A 15,458-nucleotide genomic window follows, 5' to 3' on the forward strand; every position below is an offset into this window, starting at 1 on the left:
TAAAAATTTGCTCACATTTTGTACTACTTTTATTATTCATAAAACCTGAAAACTGGCTTTTAAGTCAGTATGTTGTCCTGAGAACCCGTAGAACATGTTGATTGTTTTTGAAATAAGCTACTTCGGATCTTGCTTAATATTTAAATATCTTTAGAGCCCTTAAAAATGCCCTGTTGTTACTCAAGCTAGTACTGGTATAAAGGGATGTGTGGCCCACCTGACTTGACCTGATTTTTGCATTACTTATTATCTGATAACTGGATAACTACAGCTGCTTGAACAAACACAGGTAACATACAGCAAAATAACATTAATGCATCTTCTTAAGCCATATAAAACTCTCTTTTCTCCAAGATACCATAAAATGCAGGGCAATCAGCAAATATATGTCCATTAATACTATAAAGTAACCTACTTCAGCCTTCAATGTTCCTCTAGTTTTGTGTGTGTCTGTTCTGACTCCTCAACTGGACTTTTAAGGCAGCAAGTGTCTTATTTTCCTTTGAGTCTCCCATGACATCTAACTGAGTTCTGGTATAAATAAATAATCCAGTAGATGTATTAGCAGCTCTTAACTAGCAAAAAGCACTGATATGGGTGCTCAGTAATTGCTTATGCATTATAAATTTCACCATTTTGGAAAGAGATGGTACACTGCTTGAAGGCTAAGAAAACTCTTGGCAAACCCAAGAATACCTATTCCTGCCAAATGGCTTGTTTTTGGCTTGTTATATGTATTTTTCAAACTTATTATTTGGCATCTACATATTTAGCAATGTTTTATACAGACACACATATCATACACATAACATATTTAACTCTGAAAATGTTGTAGTCCTATTACAAACCTAATGGACAGGCAATCCACTCAAATCTAGCTGTGCTAATGGAGGAAGCCATGGTATATAATTGAAAACAATGGTTTTTAAGCCAATGGAGGGTAAGTGGTTCAGAAAGCGTATCTAATCATGTAAAGTAATCCATTAGGTAGACAGTTCACACATGGGTAATTGAGAATTGATCCCTGAGGCTATACTTACGCAACACCAAAATAAGATTTTCAAAAAGTCAAAATTCTATGTAAAATTTTGATCTCATAATGAAATAGTGTTTTGAAGTCATAAAGGCAACCTTAGTTTTGTACATATAATTCTATTTATTATATATACATTTTGTTTTATATATGTAATCTATACATTTGCATGTAAAGTATTATTTAATTATAAGTAAATAAGTAAAATATTTCATTATAAGTAAATTTATTTCACTGGATGCTTGATTGGGAAGGAACTTTTTAATTATACTCTACTAGAGTTTTCATTTTGAAAAATGTGAAGAAGTTAGTCAGGTAATGGCATTTCCCATCCCGTTAAACACCCACTTTACCCATGAATTTACTAGTAAATTTAGGCTGTGGACTTACATAATCATATTTTTCATCAAAAAATACGAAATAGGCTTAGAGCCAAGATTGTGGTACTCTACAGGATGCATTATGTTTTAATGAAAAAGCAGTGGAAACTAAGGTGAGAGCATACAGACTTCAGTGCTGATTTCTTTTGGGGATTGACTTCTTTTGGCTCCCTAAAAATAACATTCAAGACATTTCCACCCTTTTATGTAGTTTTTGTTTTTAAAGTAATTAATACCTAAGGGAGACTTTATAATAAAAGGTGTTACATTATAGTTTTAGAAAATAGTAAGAAAAGTATTTGAATGCATTTATTACCAAGGAAATAATTACATTGTGGCTTAATCTTCAGATCAAAAAATATATAGCACAACACTGAAATAAAAATTATATCATTGATTTTTGGGAAATAGTTCTGAGATAGTTACTGAATGGTTAATCAACTGAATTCAAATAAAAGTGAAAAGTTCAGGAGCAAGTGAAAATTATGATAATCACACAATTTAAATTATGATATTCACACAACTTATGACACAAAAATAGAAAATATCTCTCATATATTTTTGCTTTTTTGAGGTTGTTACTCAGTTTGAACTCACACTGTCTCGAATTTCCTAAGAGAATCTAGAGATACCCATGAGTTTATAATTGTCTCTGACTCTCTCCAATTATGCTACAGTAGGAAATTGCCTACCTACACCACAATATTGTGCTTAGCTCCATTCTCTATGCCAGAATGATGAGGGAAGGAAGCCTGCAGGAGATTCAAATATCAGCTGTCAAGTAAATGTATATAAGACAGCAGAAGGTAAAATCAATCTTTTGGGTCAATATTGGTAACTTTGGTATAAATTTTAAAAAATCAAATGCTAAAGTAGATATAAAGCAGAGCTTGGTGTCATTATACCATCCTGAATTTACACATAGCATATAGTTTATGTTTAATAATCTTGAGTTCTGAAGCAAAATAAATGTCATTTTTTCTATCTATAGGTGTTTTAGTCCATAAACCACAGGTAAAGCAGCAGAGAAAGAAAACACTGGGAGTAGAGATAACAAGAGGAGAAAGAGAAGACTAAATAATACACGGCACCACTTGGTCTAAGTATCTATCATTAGATATTCACTAATACTGTTCACCTGTGGATTTTGCTAGTGCTCGTAATACTGGATTTAAGAGCACTAATTTTGACAGGGTAAACTCTAGTTTCAAATGAGTCATTTTCCAAATGGACAGAGTATAAGCTGAGTTTTAAAATCTTTAAACTTAATACAAAAGCCTAAAATCCTTAGTTACATCCTTTTTTTCTATTTGAAAACTAAAAAGTGTAAGCTAAGAGGGCTTTTCCCATCAATTAGCATTCTACCTACTGCATCTATCATATTGTTAATTGATTGCACTTGTAGTTTATAAATGCACCCAGATGCTGTGGGATAAGCACATTTCATAAATTAAAGAAGCATATGGAAGGCACACAGACAGTAACATTTCATCATAACTACTCCAAACATCTTTAATATGCAATGCTAATTATTATGTATCACTAATTATTTTGTAAATATGTAAGCATTTCCTTGGCTAATGTCTTGGTGAGAAATTTGCTTGGCAATTGAGCCCAAATGCTATTGTGATCAGACATTTAATACCACTTCAGGGCTCTTCTAATTTCCTTTCATTTTGTCCACAAAGAGAATGTGGCTTTTAGCCTATTAGGCAACTCTGATTGTGCAAAGTCAATGAAAATACTTATCGTTTATCATCGGGTCATTTTGCTTAATGAACAGCAGTGAATCCTCAAAAATATAAATATCTGTCCACATTTCTGTCTACAAAAAACAGTAGAGGCAATTTGCCAAGTGAGGAGCATTTTGCTGCTTGGTGAATTTTTCCCATTAATTTCTAAGGATAGGGCATGAAGAAAAACAGCTAGAAAAATCATAAGAAATTAGATACATTTTTCAATTCTGGGAATGTTATATAAATGATATGAGTAAATTATCTTGAATTTACTTCCAAGTACCAAAGGTAAAGATTTTCATTTTCTTGTCTAGGTCATAATTCCTTGTCAAGCCAAGGTTCAAAAGGTAAGTCAAAAGAGACATGCAATATGACAAAACTTCCTTTGGAGAATGGAAATTCTCTACATGCACAGGGGTCCACCATCCAAATGACTGACAAGTCAGTTGTGGGTCACCCACAGATCAAAAGATGTGCATTTAAATATTTTAAATTTGTGTTTTGTTGGTACATTTTGACAACATGATTTAGATCAAATCCATTTGCATTTAGGACTGAAAATTGTGTCTGGGTTCAACTAGAATTTTGTAAGAATCATACATATCAGAGAATTTAGAATTAAGATTATGTTCATCCCCCCCCCCTTCAGTCCTATGAATTCCTTGTGCAAATGCTGTGCCCAGTTCACTGGGTGCTGGGGGTGACATAAGGCTTAATGGACAATGTTGAGAGATTAATTTCATTTCAGAATTCAAACTGGGCATTGGTCAAGCTCCTAGGCTTCATGATAAAAATCAACAAATACATAAAAACATTCAAAAGTTATCCTATTAATAGAAATTAACATCTATTTAAAAGCCAGAAATAAAATGATAGTATATTAGTTAGCATGGGCTCTAAATATCTTCAGAATGAAATCTCCCTTAGGGAAAAAAAATCAGTAAACCCTATTCATGGTTCAATCATCCAAGGTCTGGTAAACAAATTTAGAAGTAATTGGCCATATTTATATTTAGATGCCACCAATTTAAGTAATACAATAGGTTAATCTTAATCTCACTCCTACTTTTCCTGAACATGCCAAGGATAAAAAGGTTACAAATAACAACAAATAAACAACACACCACTTATAATCTGGCAAAGCAACTTCTATTCATGAGATTTCTTCCTTAATTTATGAAGCAGGGGCTACCTAATTTAATGAAAAATAGTAGTCACCACAGATATGACATTCTGTCTCATAATTAAAGGAAGATGCTATCAGAAGTTCCCTTGAAAAGAGAGGCCAGGCTTCCTTCACTATTAAACACACTCTCCTCCTCTCCCCCCCCTTCTTTCTGATATGCAATCCCTTCTGTCCTCCATCTGCTCCACCCCCACCTATTGTCTCCAATCACTGCCAAGCGTGCCAATCCCATCTGGCTATACTCCTGCTTCTGCTAGCTCTAATTCCCACGGGCCTAGGGAATGTTTGAATGCCAAAGCATTTTTACTCTTCTTGAGAATAAGGACTAGTTAGTAGGGTATCAAACAATTCCCCCAAGGAATTCACACACACATGAATATGCACATAATCTCTCACATACACAAACAGTAGTCTTTGAATCCTTTCCTAGACTAAAATGTTAAAAAAAAATGATTTTAGTTCTTTCATCTGGGAAGCATTTTAAAAAATTAAAATCTTACTATTGTGGAAATAATCAAAATTAATATTTCAAAAATATAAACACTGTCATTATCCCATACACGCATATTTTCAATAAGCAGAATTAATTAGCGTAAATAAATGTTACTCCCATCTTACCATGAAATATTTCCATTAGTTAATCAGGTTTAATCATTGACCACTAATACATTTTTTGTTGTACCAAACATGCATCTAATTAAGACATTCCACCTTTACAAATTCCCACGAAAATTCTACTATGCCGCAAAAGCATGCATGGTCAGAATCTAAGCATATTTAAGCAAAATTTTCACCAACTCAACAATAATAAAGCAGTCTGGCAAGTATTGAAAGCAGCGTTTATTCATGCTTTTACTTGAACTAAGTTAATACATATATACATTTATATGCACACACACACACAAGTTTTGTTTGTTTTTGCCACAAAGCATGCTAGAAAACCTCTGAAGCTCACGAAAAGCAGCAGACAAAACTAGAAGCAACCATGCTCAGGGTTTAAGGACATTTTAAAATTTAAAACAACCTCTCAACATTTCATACAGAGCGTGCATAAATTTGACATGCAATCTCCAAGAAAAAATATTTTAATCAAAATCTTAAAATTAGTTTATCCAAATGAGTTTATTCTTAGTTTCATCATTATTATTCTTAGGCTTCTGGTATCTTAAACCCTGCATGCTGCAGATCTAAGCTGTGCTCAGCAGCGGCTGTGATAGAAGAAGCTACCTGCGAGTTTTCACAGTGCCATCTCATATCCATGTCTGTCTGGCTACCCTGCGTGCTTAGGGCTTTTTTCTTAATTCTTAATGGAAATCCTAGGAAATTTAGTCCATCCTCTGAAATCAATACTGGTGACAGGAGAGCTCCCTGACTCAGTGGGAGATCAAGATGATAAATTGCCTGCGCATCAGCCTGGCCTATCAGTGCCCTGCACACAGATGGGCGAGAAAAGACACAGAAAAGGCTCTATCAGTCACGTGTCACCGAGGAGCCAATGGCCGGCGCGCTGCTGCAGGAAGGGATGCTGCAGTTCCGTCTGCAGTTGACGAGGCTGTTGGTACACAGCCCAGCCCGCGCCCCACTCAAAAACTCCAGGCAGTCGCTGCTGTTAAATATGCTCCCCGACTGGGACTGCATAGGGAAACGGACCTCCCTCTAAGCCCCCAACCAAAATAAAGGCCTGTTTTTATGCACAGGGAATTTCCTCTATATTACTTTTAATCCAATGTGATTGCAGCAGGGAAACTTTTTTTTAACACTCCCAGTCCTTAAACTCTTATGTCTTTCTCTTGAGATGATTTTCATGTTTTTGCCTAATATTAAATTAGAAGCCTTAAACTGTGCAATTAGCATGCAGCCCTCCTAGCAGAATCTCCTCAAAGCTTTGTAATTGTAATTATAATTTTATTTCCAAGTTAATGAATGACATTTTTTGAATGCCATGTTTATAATGAGTATTTTTATGGGATGATTTTGTAAAGGCAATTATGCAACATTAAGAAATACATTCTTATTCTTTTTTGCCAATTAGAACTGTTCCTCTTTAAAGACAATTTAAGTCCCAATAAAGATGTCACTTTATCAATCATTAAAAATAAAAGAAACAAGCACCAAAAGATGCACATCCTGTTTTCCAAAGCCTGAAGAACAAAATGTGTTATCCAGTGATGGAAATACATATTTATTTGTTGCCTTTTCTCTGAAATTTACAATAATTATTTGGTAAACAAAGACTACACATCTGGAATACCATATGGAAATATATCCCCAAATACATCTGTTTCCATTGATCATACTGTAATAACAGATACTTTGCACAGTTCTTTAAGGTAACTGAGATGATATACATACTGTCTGACAGGGTAGGTTATAAGTGACGACCCCATGGTGCATTTCAAACGGCAGTATTATGGAGATTAAAAAATAAAAGCTCAAAAGCAACCCTGAACCATCTTCAGGAATAAAATTTATTTAAGAAAAAACACTCTGGGCACTTTCTTCATTGCTTATCATTGCCTAGTCTTAATGCCATCCATGCATTCTTTTAAAAGAAATACAAACTTTTAAAAAATGAACCGACCAAATTATGTCAAGGGCTAATAATTTTCATAATTAAAGGATTTTTTGTTTTATATAAAATTACTCTAAATCAGTGTTTTAGGGGGTGTTTTCCCCCTTTCCAAGGAGGACATTTGATAATGTCCAGATACATCTATAGTCATTACAACTAGGGGATGCTACTGGCATGTAGTGGGTAGTGGCTGCTAATCATTCTATGAATATGACATACAACACAACCCCCACCACAAAGAATTATCTGGCTCTAAATGTCAATAGTGATGAGACAGAGCAGTGGTCCTCAACGGAAGGGGCTGGGGGTGGTGGAGAGCTCTACAGCCTGGGGGTTGGAAATCAAAGAGATAGAGAAATCATGTTCTAAATGCTAATCTTTTATACCTTCTTTACCAAAAAGGTTACAAACATATTCTGTATTTTGAAGGATTTATTGTAAAGTGGCAAAAAAAAAAAAGTAAGTTTTAATGGAGGGGTAAAGAGAACTAAGGACCAATTCCTGAATCTCTCCAAAGTTAAGTAGTTACAGAGAAGAGAAAGAAACAGCAAATGTGGATGAGGAGAGAGAAGGACAACTCAAAGTGTGGTGACCTTGGAAGCCAATGGTAAAAGTGTATTAGAAAAGAGATTAGGGTCAATTTGTTCAAATGCTACTGATAGGTTAAGTAATGTATTCTTCACATTTTTTTCTTGAAATGTAAACAAAGTGAGAAATTAACCTCATTGAAATTAACAATATAATACAAATGATTGGGGGTCCTTATTCTTCCACATGATATTTGCATTTTTATTTATTTAGAGACAAGAGTATCACGCTGTTGCCCTGAGTAGAACGTCTTGGCATCAGCCTAGCTCACAGCAACCTCAAACTCCTGGGCTTAAGTGATCCTCCTGCTTCAGCCTCCTGAATAGCTGGGACTACAGGTATGCATCACCACGCCAGGCTAATTTCTTCTATTTTTAGAAGAAACAGGGTCTCACTCTTGCTTAGACTGGTTTCAAACTCCTGAGCTCAAGTGATCCTCCCACTCGGCCTCCCAGAGTGCTAGGATTATAGGCATGAGCCACCATACCTGGTCGATATTTGCATTTTTAAAAATATCACCAGAAAAGGTAGTATTTACAGGGATCACAGTGGGGCTAGTGGAGGGAAATATATGAAGGAGAGGTGGTTTTTGTGACCCTCAAATTACAGTTCTTTGGCTACTTATGGTCTTAGGCTCATTAACCACAAGGCAAGCTTGTAAACAAGCAAGCAAATCTTATCTTGGACTATTGCACAACATAGCTTGCAGACAAAATAGTGTGCCGCCATCTCTCCCTAGAAACTGTGTCTAAAGATCTTCTCAGGCTCCCACCACATCTTTCTATCTATTGATAAGGTTTTTGAGAACAGAGTTCTCAGGACCAGCTATAGGAGTTTTCTCTCCTGTGACCCGTCATGCCAATTCCCACACTTTGCCAACTCTATGGTGTTCAGGGTCAATGCAGCAATGCTCAGACAGAGCCATCTGGAACACTAGGACATGTGAGCAACTTCTACACTAATGCTCTTGTTGACACAAAAGTATTGAAGAAGAACAGCTGGCAGAGATGGGGGTGGGGGTGGAGGTAGGAAGAGAGAGGTGATGGGGGAAGCCATAAAAAGAAAAGAGAGGGTCAGGGTCATCAACAACAACAAAAGGAGGACAGATCCATGGATATTATAACATACTCTATGGTGTGAGGGAACACTACAGGTCATAATTCTCTTAAAACTAGATAGATTTTCACAACTTCAAGGGGTTTTACAACTCGAATAGTCCAACTCCTTCATTTTACAGAAGATGGATTTTAATGCAGAGAGGTTAAATAACTTGGCTTAAGTGACAGTAGCATTCTTTACCATTCTAATCAACAAATGAACATGATATTGACAAGTTTCAAGAGGTTTTCAAAAAAAAAATCATAAATATCAGAGTATGACTTAGAGGAAGGGGGAAAATTGATGTCAAGATTCCAAAGCTTTCTCCTTCCTGTACTGATGCTAGAGTAAAGCTCTGAAAGCCTTTGCTCTCAGGGAGAGAATGATCCTCATATTCCACTGAGTATTTATACATTATGAAATACAAAAGGAGAAGCTTTATTCTTTCAGAAATATTTGAGTGGCTGTTGAAGATATTTTTTTTTTAATTATTTTTTTTTATTTTGGCATATTATGGGGGTACAGATTTTAAGGTTTCAATAAATGCCCATTTCCCCCCCTCCCCCCAAAAGTCTGAGTCTCCATCATGACCATCCCCCAGATGGTGCACATCTCACTCACTATGTATGTATATACCCGCCCCCCTCCCCCCTCCCACCTGCCCAATACCCTATTACTGTAGCACCTATGTGTCCACTTAGGTGCTACTCAGTTAATACCAGTTTGCTGGAGAATATATCTGGTGCTTGTTTTTCCATTCTTGGGATACTTCACTTAGTAGTATGGGTTCCAGCTCTAACCAGGAAAATATAAGGTGTGCTATATCACCATTGTTTCTTAGAGCTGAATAGTACTCCATGATGTACATATACCATATTTTATTAATCCATTCTTTGATTGATGGGCACTTGGGCTGTTTCCACAGCCTTGCAATTATGAATTGTGCTGCTATAAACATTCGAGTGCAGGTGTCTTTTTTGTAGAGTGTCACTGGATCATTTGGGTAGATGCCCAGCAATGGGATTGCTGGATCAAATGGTAGATTCACTTGTATCGCTTTAAGGTATCTCCATATTGCTTTCCACAGAGGTTGAACTAGTTTGCAGTCCCACCAGCAGTGTAGGAGTGTTCCTCTCTCTCCGCAACCACGCCAGCATTTATTGTTTGGAGATTTTTTGATAAAGGCCATTCTCACTGGGGTTAAGTGATATCTCATTGTGGTTTTGATTTGCATTTCCCTGATGATTAGAGATGTTGAGCATTTCTTCATATGTTTGTTGGCCATTCTTCTGTCTTCTTTAGAAAAATTTCTGTTCAAGTCCTTTGCCCACTTTTTAATGGGGTTATTTGATTTTTTCTTCCTAATTTTCGTGAGTTCTAAGTATATTCTAGTTATCAGTCCCTTATCGGATGCATAGGATGCAAAAATTTTCTCCCATTCTGTAGGTTGTCTGTTTACTTTCATGACTATTTCTTTGGCTGTGCAGAAGCTTTGTAGTTTGATCATGTCCCATTTATTTATTTTTGTTGCTGCTGTGATTGCCTTTGGGGACTTCTTCATAAACTCTTTGCCCAGGCCGATGTCTAGGAGAGTGTTTCCAACTTTTTCCTCTAGAGTTCTAATAGTTTCATATCTTAGGTTTAAGTCTGTTATCCAGCGTGAGTTGGTTTTTGTGAGAGGTGAAAGGTGTGGGTCCTGTTTTAGCCTTCTACAGGTGGCTATCCAGTTTTCCCAGCACCATTTATTGAAGAGGGATTCTTTTCCCCAGCGTATGTTTTTGTCTGCTTTGTCAAAGATGAGACGGCTATATGAGGATGGTTTTATATCAGGATTCTCACATCTGTTCCACTGGTCAATATTCCTGTTTTTGTGCCAATACCATATTGTTTTAATTACTACAGCTTTGTAGTATAGTTTAATATCTGGCATATTAATGCCTCCCATTTTGTTTTTGTTGCCTAGAATTGCTCTTGATATTCGGGGTCTTCTTTGGTTCCATACGAAGCGTAAAATTATTTTTTCTATATCTGTGAAGAATGCTGATGGGATTTTAATAGGTATTGCATTGAATCTGTAGATCAGTTTGGGTAGTATAGACATTTTGACGATATTGAGTCTGCCGATCCACGAGCATGGTATGGATTTCCATCTGTTTACATCCTCTGCTATTTCCTTCCTCAGTGTTTCATAGTTCTCCCTGTAGAGGTCTTTTACCTCTTTGGTTAAATATATTCCTAGGTACTTTAATTTCTTTGTTGCTATTGTGAAGGGAATTGAGTCTTTGATTTGGTTCTCAATTAGATTGTTGTTGGCGTATATGAATGCCTCTGATTTCTGTGTATTAATTTTGTATCCTGAGACTTTACTAAATTCATTGATCAGTTCCAGGAGTTTCTTGGTTGAATCCTTGGGGTTTTCTAGATACAATATCATATCATCAGCAAACAGTGAAAGTTTGATCTCTTCTGCCCCTATTTGGATACCTTTGATTCCATTTTCCTGTCTGATTGCTGTAGCCAAGACTTCCAGCACTATGTTGAATAGAAGTGGAGATAGTGGGCAGCCTTGTCTGGTTCCAGTTCTAAGTGGGAATGATTTCAGTCTTTCCCCATTCAGTATGATGTTGGCTACGGGTCTGTCATATATGGCTTGTATCATTTTTAGGTATGTCCCTTCTATGCCTATTTTCTTAAGTGTTCGTATCATGAAAGGGTGTTGAATTTTGTCAAAAGCTTTTTCTGCATCTATTGAAAGAATCATGTGGTCTTTGTTTTTGCTTCTGTTGATGTGGTGAATTGCATTTATAGATTTACGTATGTTGAACCATCCCTGCATCCCTGGGATGTGTTGAAGATATTTTTTAAATGCAAATTCTCATATATATATTTGCACCACAGTCATGATGAATGGGAAGTGGGATGCATGGATGACTTTTAAGACATATGCCAGAAAGTAAGCTCCAGTTGAGAGAGAATATAATATAGGGCAATATTTTGGACCGTTTCCTTTTTTGTAAGAGAAGAGAAAAATAGAAGTGGTGAAAGATCATAGTGGATTGCCTTTATTATTATTATTTTCTGCCTTCCTGCCTGATAATAGAAGAAATATTTTAAGTACTACTAACTTCCTCTTAATTACTAATTTAATATTTGCAAGTACAGGTCAAATATAGGAAGAAAATTAATGTCTAAATGAGTAAAATTCCACATCATCTTATGGTCTATTTTTTCTTGCTGTTCTATTCTTGTGGGGTTTATTTTTTTTTTCACTGATTATTTAAAAAGCAAAAAGAAACAAAAAATGGTCTCATGTAATCTTTTCAATACCATTATACCATAAAATCATTATATTAATCTTAAAAGTAGAGAAACTGAGATTCAGAGGATTAAATAATATATCCATGAAACTAGCAACTGAAAGTCTACTAACTACATATCAAATAGTCTTTCCAAATCAAAACTGCTCCTAATGCTCTAGAATAGTTGTTCTCAAAATTTATTATACATAAGAACAAACAAAGAACATGTCAAATATCCAGATTTCTGGGCCCTTCCCTAGAGACAGATTCTCATTCTGACTAAGATGGATCTCAAAGGCCTGTATTGTTAAGCATTCCATCTTTATACTTCAGGAAGCTTGGATCATATTGGAGTTTCAAATTCAGAATTCTTCTTCAGAAAAAGCCATCTCAACAAGATTTCCAATGAATAGAAATGAGAAGCTTTTCTTTTTTCTTTTTTTTTTTAGATAAAAAGAAAAGGTGGTAGGAGTAGTGGTAACCAAGAGAGAAATTGGGACAGAGAACAGCTTCACAGCAAAAAAGAAAAATGCAGGTGATTTAGAGCCATCCATTAAGGGACAGTTTTCCAAATTGGACTTTACTAAGTAAAAACACTTTAGTTGAAAATATTTTTGAGCAAAAAAATTAATGTGCATAGAAGAAATGTGCAAATGCAGCATTTAAAATAGCATGACACTTTTATACCCACAAATAGACACAGCACTTGGCTGAATTGCTCCCTACCTCACTGCTGCTCTTAGAAACCACCAATGTGCAGGTATCTAGGCAGGGCCATTTTGCATATCCTAGGAATTCATTTGTACTGAGGGGTTTTCTTAAGATGGCTTTCTTAATCTCTAAAGAGAGGCAAGTTTTCCTTTATAAGATGAGATAACCCTAACCCACTGAAATCAGATCAAAATATCGTAAATTGTTTGACAATAAATCTACCCAGAGGAAAAAAATACCTAGCCCATTTAATGTGCAACAGTGACTGATGAAGATGAGTGTACTATACAGTACACTCTACTTTCATCATTGTTTTCCTCCTAGCTGGCTTCTAGGTTGGAGAATTTAAGGTCAAAGGGTAATGGTGCTAAAACATACTCATTTCAGACTAATCTCTTTAGGATTCATACTGCCAGTCCCTAACTCAGTGTTTATATTTTTTGAGCTTTTTGGCATACTACACATTTCTCTTACTTTGACAGAAGGATAACAAATTGTTTACTTTGATCCAACCTCAAGACCCCAGGGACAAGGATTATAAGGAACTGCCTCTTTCAGGACAATGGCTTTTACCAAACAGAAGTCAGGGACCACATATTTTTGGTGGCTGATTGATAAAACAGTATTAATCTAAAAAGCTATAGCCCATGATCAAATTCGTTAGAAGGAAGGAAGGAAGGAAGGAAAGGAAAGGAAGGAAAACAAGGAAGGGGTAAGAAAAAGAAAAAAAGAACACAAAAGACGTACATGTAGTTAAGATATATAAGAAACTTTTGTTTGTCAGTGAGTACAGTTTGTCAGGCAATATCAAGTGTGAGTCCTCTTCCTCCCCACTTTCCCCCATTCTTGATAATAGACCACACAATGATATGTTAAGCAACAATAATGACTTGGAGAAGACAGCTACACAAAACACCAAAAAACCCATGCATGAATGCAAGCATGTGCAAAAAGCCTGTGAAATCTGAGCTGGAAACAAAGCTCAGATTGGACTTGAATATATAAGAAAATCAGTGAACAGAAGTTTTCAAATGGACACATATAATGTTCTAAGGGAAAATACCAGCAGGCAGAGCACTTATTTCTTGTAGGTGTGATACTTTATAGCAATGGTTTCCCAAATTTAAAGTGCCTAAGAACTAGGGTGCTTGTTAAAAGAGCAAAGTTTCTCCTCCCATTCCGATCTACTGAATTACAATTTCCAGGGATGAGGGTAAAAAACTGCATGTACAGTATGTAATCCAGATGATTCTGATATAGGTTGTTTTAGACCTCATTTTGAGACACACTCTCCCATGTACATATGGTCAAGACTTGGATTCTCCACCATCCTGCTGTGGCATCAGCCCTGGATATGCTACATAATCCAATCCATTATTAAACACTTGCATTTTTTGGGGGGGATGCAAGGTTGATACATCTAGAAAGATATTAGGAATGATGGGATGGATAGACTCTGAAAAGATTTCCTGGAATAGACTGCATTCAAGCTGGGCCTTGAAAGATGGTAAATTACCAAAACATTGAAGTGTATAAGTGCTTTTCTTTAAAATTTTTAAAATTTATTGTGGAAATGACAAGTTTCTTTATCTTTTCAACTGTAGAGCCAAGCAGTGCTTCTATCACATATGAATGGTCAATAAGTGTTAGTTGAATTAGTAAATGATATGACCAAAACAAAGTAAATCTATTAAAGAAATCACTCACAATCCCACCGCCTTGTCAAAACTATATGTGATGTTGATGATGATGCTTTGATTTCTTATCTGTATATACACATCACTTTATACAGTTTTATTCTGTTTTATAAGTTATATGATGGCACATGCATTTTATATTTTGATTTAGAATATTCATGATTATTCTAGTAGCAATAGAATAATCAAACTGATATATGTTAACTTACATGACTATTCTGTATTTTTAAGATAATGGGCCCATTTCTATTTTGAATTCTGCCATTGTAAATAACACTTTTCTTCTTTTGTATTTTTCTCATAACATAAATTCCCATAAGTGGGATTACTGGACTCAAGACATAAGTGTTTTTATAGATCTTGAAACAATCTGCCAAACTATTTTTCAAAAGACTTGTTCTAATTTTCACATTGTCTCCAGTATGCTGTGTTCCATAACATCTTCATTGGTGCGAACATGTTGTCTATTCTATGTGGGGATGCCCTTTTCCCATTTAAATAAAAACATCTCTGGTAGACTCCTACACAACTATTTTGTACCAAGCTCAAATGCTATTCTTTCTTGCAGCCTCCCCAACACCCCTAGGAAGAGTTAGTCATTATTTCCATTGTGCTTCCATAGTACTTGGTGATAATACTATTTTTAGCCCTTATCAAATAGTTCTGGGTTTGTTGTAGTTTGTATATGTCTTTCTTTCCTCCTAGATTATTAGCGATTCAAAGGGCGAGCCTCTGTCTGCTTCATCTTTGAAAACTCAGCCTCTAGCACAGGGCCTGGCTGTATTAGACATTCAATAAATGCTGGCTAAGCAAATGAAGACTAAATGAATGAATGTGTTAGTGTGATGCTCAATTCCAAGCCTATGGCTGTATATTTAGGTAAAAATGCTTTCCTTCCTCAATTCTAATTATAGGCCAACTAGTCCTAGGAATATTTATATTTTCATAGGTATTTTTTGTAATATTTTTATGTTTATATATTTTGTAGGTCTACATTTGTATGTTTTTGCTCTTCTACTTTCAGGGCTAGATGGCCCAACTACTGTGACATGCTGTGAATCAGATCCCTGAATCTTTTAGATAATAACTTTTGAGTAGACTGAAGTCAGAAAATGTCTCTAATTCAAAAAGAAGCACCTTTTATAAATTAAACTTTAG

The 15,458-nt window shown here is 35.7% G+C and overlaps 1 protein-coding gene across 37 annotated transcripts in view; it reads right to left on the reverse strand.

Annotated features, from left to right (window-relative positions):
• Window positions 1-15,458, reverse strand: part of NRXN1 (neurexin 1) — a 1,076,423-nt gene that overhangs the window by 54,288 nt on the left and 1,006,677 nt on the right. Inside the window, exon 1 of one of the 37 annotated variants that reach the window (XM_076000759.1) lies at window positions 5,563-9,059. The exons of the other annotated variants lie outside the window; for them this stretch is intronic. Within the exon in view, the coding sequence (XP_075856874.1) occupies window positions 5,563-5,595 (33 nt within the window). The 5' untranslated portion in view covers window positions 5,596-9,059. Of the gene's footprint in view, window positions 1-5,562; window positions 9,060-15,458 lie in introns of those variants that run through there. 37 annotated transcript variants of the gene reach the window in all.

Source organism: Microcebus murinus, chromosome 3 (genome assembly GCF_040939455.1).
Source record: "Microcebus murinus isolate Inina chromosome 3, M.murinus_Inina_mat1.0, whole genome shotgun sequence".
Lineage (NCBI taxonomy): Eukaryota > Metazoa > Chordata > Mammalia > Primates > Cheirogaleidae > Microcebus > Microcebus murinus.